The sequence below is a fragment of the Ziziphus jujuba genome, chromosome 3, assembly GCF_031755915.1.
Source record: "Ziziphus jujuba cultivar Dongzao chromosome 3, ASM3175591v1".
Lineage (NCBI taxonomy): Eukaryota > Viridiplantae > Streptophyta > Magnoliopsida > Rosales > Rhamnaceae > Ziziphus > Ziziphus jujuba.
This window is the reverse complement of record NC_083381.1, coordinates 3,362,005-3,368,927: the sequence shown is the minus strand read 5'-3', so window position 1 is coordinate 3,368,927 and position 6,923 is coordinate 3,362,005. Positions and strand designations below refer to the sequence as shown.

The following is a 6,923-nucleotide window of genomic DNA, read 5'->3' as shown; positions in this document are numbered from 1 at the left end:
AAGTATATATATATATATATAAGTTTAGCTACCATCCGAACCATTTGCATGCGGATAAAAAAAAAAAAAAAAACAAAAAAGATATTTTTTTAAAAAACCATCATCAATATTTTCACACAAACATAGTATCGACGGTGGTTTTTTGTAAAACCGTCTTTTTTTTTTTTGTCCGCATATATACGAACAGTCTGGATAGTAAAATCATCCTCCATAATATATATATATATATATGTGATAGAATCATCTAATATATATATATATTATATATATATAGACACTGTGGATTAATTTAAATTATTAAAAAGTCCTTTCGATGCTTCTTTTTTTCTTTTTTTTTTTTTTTAATTTGATTTTTTAAAGTTTTTCTTTTTCCCCTCTTCCCGCTCTCCATCTTCTTCCTCCGCAAACCCCTTTCTGAAAAATCCATCACAGCCATGTCTTGCTCTAATTTAACAATGTGGGTCTCATCTATATCTTCGCTTTCCGACGCTTCTTCCCTCTCCTCCCGCTCTTTTCTCAGCCCTTCAGCTTCTTTCCAAAAACTCACCCATCTCCAACCCTTCCAAATCTTCCTCTATAACCCCCCATTTACAGCTGTCTCCGTGAGCTTTGTGACCGTGTCGATTCCGTCAAGAATACCCAGAAGATCATTGACGCTATGAAACTTGTCCCAGCTGCCAAAGTCCAAAGAGCTCAAGAGGCCGTCGTCAATGAACCCTTCTCGGAGACTCTGGTTGAAGTTCTTTACAACAACAAAAAATTTAAAATATTACTTAAAATTTTTAATCTACAATAACAAAAAAAAAGGAGGAGTTTTAGTAATTTTACCAAAAATGCGGAAAACAAATTTCCCTTGAGTAAATATCAACACTCTTTCCACAAAATCTTATGGACTTTACTATGTGAAGAAAAGTGTATAGACGGGGTCCATGTGGCCAGGACTTTTCTATCAGGTTGATTGTCGCTTTCAGAAATTAGTTTTAGTAAGGACTTTTCTACAAGGTTGATTGTTTCTTTCAGAAATTATCAGGTTAATTTTGTATTTTGAAATGTCCAACTGTGTGCAAAATATTGCATTAATGGTAACTTCGTTTTCATTCGCTTCTTTCGCATCAAAATCTGAATGAATCTCTTTCTTATGCACACGAAGACAAAAAGAAACTTAAAATCAATTCCACTGACGTTGACAGATTGATATGCATGATTACGCAAACATTTGAATTTCGTAAATGAGCAAATTAGTTAATATGGCTCTTAGCATCAGTATTTTTATTTTATTTTATTATTATATTGTATTGGAAAAAACTTGCGCTAGACAAAATGAGTATGCTACATCACCTAAAAAACCGATAATAATCAAATACACACAAATCCAACCGTCAACATATAAATGTGAGAATAAAGTATGAAGCATGTGGGTCCTAATCCTGCAATGAAAGTAGATAAGTTTTTTTTTTTCACCGATAGGCCATAAATAAAAAAAAATAAATGAGCAATGAATTTCTCTTTCTTTTATCACAAAAATAAATAAATAAATAAAAGATTACTATTAGCTGGTTAAAGTCTTGCATTTAGCCTTTAATGCTTTTTAACTAGATATCAACCTTCCAATTATCCAGAGTCCACATATAAAAAAGAAGAGGTTCAGGCGATCATAGCAAAGACTTAATTACTATAAATAAAGGAAAAAAAAAAAAGAAGAAGCAGATATTGAGAATACAACCGTTAATTTTATGTCTCAGTTGGCTGTCTTGAATATGCCTAGGCATCCAAAAAGAATGGGAGATCTTCTACTAATCATGCTGGCTTTCACCATATTCAGTACCAGTGTTGTAACTGCTGAAGCTGCAAGGTGTATAGAGAGGGAGAGACAAGCTCTTCTCAGCTTTAAACGTGGCCTTTTAGATAAAGGTAACTTTCTATCCTCCTGGACAAGCTCCAACGAAGATTGCTGCTCATGGAGAGGCATCAGCTGTCATAACCAACCTAGTCATGTTATCATGCTCAATCTTCGTCCGGATATGGACCAGTACCATCCATCCAAAAAGATCGAAGGTGAGATTGGCTCTTCACTACTTGAATTGAAATATTTGAAGCATTTGGATCTTAGTCTCAATAACTTTACTAGGATACCAAACTTCATTGGTTCTTTCACTAGCCTCAACTATCTCAACCTCTCATATAATGATTTCATGGTTGGTACAATTCCTTCCCAACTTGGGAATCTCACCAACTTGCATGTCCTTGATTTTCGTAATTCTATTGAAATGATTGACAGCCTTCATTGGCTTCCGCATCTCTCTTCTTTGAGAATCCTCAAATTTGAGAATGCCAATTTCACCAAAGCCGTTGATTGGCTTAAATCCATTAAATTGGCCACCTCCTTGTCAAGCTTAGAGTTAACGTATTGTGAATTTCCCAAAGTGGATACTTCATTTCTTTCCCATCTAAATTCTTCTAATTCTCTAAGAGATCTTTCAGTATCTGGATATGGAATTCATCCAACAATGATTCCTTGGCTGCTCAATGTTAGTAGTAACCTAGTTAATCTCATCCTAAATAACAATGATGGAATAAGAGGGTTGGTTCCGAATTATTTTGCAAATATGGAATCTCTTGAACATATTGATTTGTCAGGAAATTCACTCGAAGGAGGATTACCAAAATCTTTGGGGAACCTTTGCAACCTGAAAGTATTGTTGTTGAATTACAACGGATATAATGGACCAGTTGATGATCTTCTAGGAAACTTGAGTGGGTGCGCTAGAAATTCATTAGAGATTTTGGGCTTGAATGGGAATCAACTTAGAGGGTCAATTCCTGACATGGAAACATTCTCATCTCTGCGGGAACTGTATTTGGCTGAAAATCAACTAGAGGGTCCGTTTCCATTTAGCCTAAGCCAAATTCACAAGCTTGTTGTCCTGCATTTATATCAAAACTTACTCACTGGGTCTTTGCCTGATCTTTCAAAACTTTCCTTCTTGAGAGAGTTGAGGGTAGGTAACAATAAGTTGAACGGTAGCTTACCAAAAAGTATCGGCCAGCTCTCTAATTTGGTGATCTTGGATGTTTCTTCAAATAATTTTACCGGGATAGTCTCTAAATCTCTCTTGCAAAAACTTTTCAAACTGCAAGCATTGGACTTATCCTCCAACTCTTTCACATTGAATTTCAATTCCAATGGGATTCTCCCTAGAGCATTATCGATCTTAAAATTGAATTCCCTCAAAATTGGACCTCGGTTTCCCAGCTGGCTTCGAACACAATTGAATTTGAGCTACCTTGATATCTCTGATGCCGGTATTTCTGATGTTATCCCTGACTGGTTTTATCCTATGGCTTCTAAATTAGTGTACTTAAATCTATCTTTCAACCATATCAATGGCACCCTGCAAAATTTTCCTGCTCCATTATCTACAATCGATTTGAGTTCCAACCTATTTCAGGGTACCATCCCAGTCTCGCTTTCTAATGCAGAATTTATAAATCTCTCCCATAATAAATTTACAAGATTCAGATCGTTCTTCTGTAATCTAACAGATAAGATATCATTCCTCGACATCTCTTACAATATTCTAACCGGAAGGTTTCCTGATTGTCGGATGGATTGGTCATATCTATTCATTCTAAATTTGGAAAGCAATAATTTATCGGGAATCCTCCCTAGCTCCTTGTCTTCACTGTATCGTATCCAAACTTTGCGTTTGAGCAACAACAGCTTCTCTGGTATGATTCCATTGTTGCAGAATTGTACCGAGTTGGGATTTTTAGATCTTGGCAACAACAAGTTGAGCGGAAACATACCCACATGGATTGGTCAAAGCCTTAAAAGTCTGGAAGTCCTTCGTTTAAAATCAAACAAACTCAAAGGGAGCATGCCTTCGAATCTATGTAATCTTTCTAATCTTAAGATATTGGATCTCTCTCTGAATCATATATCAGGAGAAATTCCACCATGCATTCAAAATTTGACCTCCATGGCTTACAATGAACGACCATATCGAGATGGTGAATATACTATAGGTTTCGATATTCCTTTTAGCTTTGAAGATGAGAACACGTTTGAAATAAGTTCTGCAGACAAAGCCCTGCTCATGTGGAAGGGAATAGAGTATCGATATGAAAAAATTCCTGAACAGCTAAAAATGATAGATCTATCATGTAATGCATTGGTTGGAGAAATCCCTGGAGAATTGACAAATCTTGTAGCCTTGGTTCAACTAAACCTTTCCAGGAATAGTTTGAATGGAACTATCCCTAAGAAGATTGGACAACTGCATTGGCTAGAATCGTTGGACTTGTCCCACAACCAGCTTTCTGAAGAAATTCCTTCAAGCTTGACAAATATATCTTCTCTTGCTTACTTGGACTTGTCATATAATCAGTTGTCAGGGAGAATACCTACAGGGACTCAACTCCAAAGCTTTAATGCTTCTTATTATGAAGAAAAGAGGGGACTATGTGGTCCTCCTTTGACAAGTATGTGCCCTGCAGATGAAACGTCACAACCTCCTTCACACTCAGCTGGTGGTAAAAGTGATTTTGAAGATGGCGGATTGTGGTTTGACGTGTTGTGGTTTTATATAGGTATTGGAATTGGATTCAATTTTGCATTTTGGGGTGTTTGTGGGACTTTGTTAATAAACACTTCATGGCGAAGGACATATTTTGGGTTCTTAAGTAACTTGAGAGATTTTCTCCATGTGACAATTAGCATTAAATGGAGTAAACTGAAGAGAAGGATTCAAGGCTAACGGGTCAGATTTCCTTTACCTTTATTTATTTATTTATTTTTTGGTAAAGACATAGAAAAGTGATTAGAAAAGGCACCATAGTAATGAACACAAAATCTTATCATTCATACGTTGTATTTAAGTTAATCTTCACCTTAAGTATTATGTTTTGCTGTATGTATAATATTCCAAATTGATGAAGGTAATTTAAAGTTAGATTTTTAATGATATATAAAAATTATATTCACAAATTGTTGACTTCTATTATTATCGCCTCTCTATCAGCAGACTAAACATTTGTTGCATACTTCATTTGGGATGATCTGAATAAATTAGCAATGCAAGAGCTTTTCTTTCTTCCGTTGACTGTTCTTCAAATTTGAGCATTAAGATTTTATGGTTTACAGACATATTGTTATATTGTTGTTGTTTTCCGCATATATCCTTATTTTTCCCTTTTATGTATAAATGGCTAGGCTAGCTACTTGAAGGGTTCAAATTCTAACAGATTTTTTTCAGTTTCAATTATGATTTACACTGTTTTGCTGAAGGATTAGTTTAAATTAATTTTTCTTTAATGCGTTTTCCAAACTTAATAAAATAAATTTTTTTTAAAAAAAAATCTTGTTTTTAATTAATATAAAAAATACTAAAAAATAATGGCATGTAATCCAAAGGTTATGTAAAATATCTTAAAATATTAAATTAAATTCAATATACCTAAGTATAAAATTTTATCACATTCTAATCTTGATGAGTTTTAATTTAATTTTCTAGTACAATTCAATTGCTGCCATTATTCTTTGTTTTATATGTTCATTTGTTTCACCTTAACATTTGTTTTTTCTTATTAATTTGGCAGCTCTCGGTTCATATTTTATCTCCAGAGAATAGATTATAGAGTGCTGAGACCAGATCTTCTTTGCTTGTAGAGTTGTTGCAAAGAGTGTTAACTATAGTGGCGAAGTTACTACTCCTGGAGAAGGGATCTAAAACCAAGTGGCCGAAACAATTGGAAAATTGGAAATTTTCTATCTTAAGCTTTGATTATGGCTATTTTTTTTTTTTTTGGCTTGTCAGCAGTCAAGGGTAATTCTCATGTATGTGGCCTGAACTTTAATTGTTTTAGAACTTTGATTTTTGATATGAAAACGTTGGTATTTGAATAATTCTTAAATTTGAGTTATTTGTCATGAAATATTTATATGTGGTGACAATTTGGTAGTTTGCAGGTGACAATTTGTTGTTAAAACAAGTAGTTTAGGGTGAATAAGTGTCATTTCTTGGATCCCTTTGTTCTGTTCTTTAGCTTATTATGTATTGTATTATTTGCTCTGTTAATTTTTGAACAATGTCTTTGGCACCTCATTTTTTAAATTGCAAATTTTGATATACCTTGGTCCTTAAACATGCAGTGCATTTGATGCAACATGTAAAGATCTTTATGGAATTGTGTGAATTTGTAATTCGATTATCTTCTTATTAGAGTAGGTGCACTACATACCAAAAAACTGCTAAAAAATAGACTAAAAATAATTGTGCATCAACAACTAAATTTTGTGGAGTAAAATAATAAAAAAAAAAGTTCAAGACAAAGTGGAAATATGAGCATAAATTAAAGACTAACATAGTTAATAACATTTGTTATAATTGATGGTGTGAGCAGGGAGGGAATTTTGGCAATTTTTGGCACGTGAGCTTTTTTATAATTTGAACTGTCCGAGTAAAATCATTTGAATCCAATGGTCCAATTTTTTGACATGTTTTTGGTCTGTACCATGTTGGTCAGGTCCAACCTGACCATAGAAAAACATTATATATATATATATATATTATATGTATTTCCTTTTAGGGTCCGAAAGAAAACAAAAATTCCACAAAATTTTGTAGATCTTGTGCCAAGAAAAGTCACATGCATACCATGGGGTCTGGACTCTTTTTAATCAAAGTTTACTATCTCTTTAGAAAGGGACACAGCCTGAGGTTAGGCAAGAATTCATCAACATCTTTAAAATTTTAAAAATCATCACCTATCTTTGATGAAGATCAAGAGGAATAAAATGTTTTGTATTATATAGATAGAGATCAATTTTGACTGGACCACCTCGAATCACTGCTTTGTGTCTTTTTTTTTTTTTTGTTTTTTTTTTGGTTTTTTCCATTGGGTTCTACTTTTATACATATATA

The 6,923-nt window shown here is 33.7% G+C and overlaps 1 protein-coding gene across 1 annotated transcript; it reads left to right on the top strand.

Annotated features, from left to right (window-relative positions):
- The first annotated feature begins 1,570 nt into the window (after positions 1-1,570).
- LOC125423462 (receptor-like protein EIX2) lies at positions 1,571-5,962 on the top strand. Its single transcript, XM_060815973.1, has 2 exons — positions 1,571-4,760; positions 5,599-5,962. The coding sequence occupies exon 1, from the start codon at positions 1,734-1,736 to the stop codon at positions 4,755-4,757; it is 3,024 nt and encodes a 1,007-aa protein (XP_060671956.1). The 5' UTR covers positions 1,571-1,733; the 3' UTR covers positions 4,758-4,760; positions 5,599-5,962.
- The last annotated feature ends 961 nt before the right edge of the window (positions 5,963-6,923 follow it).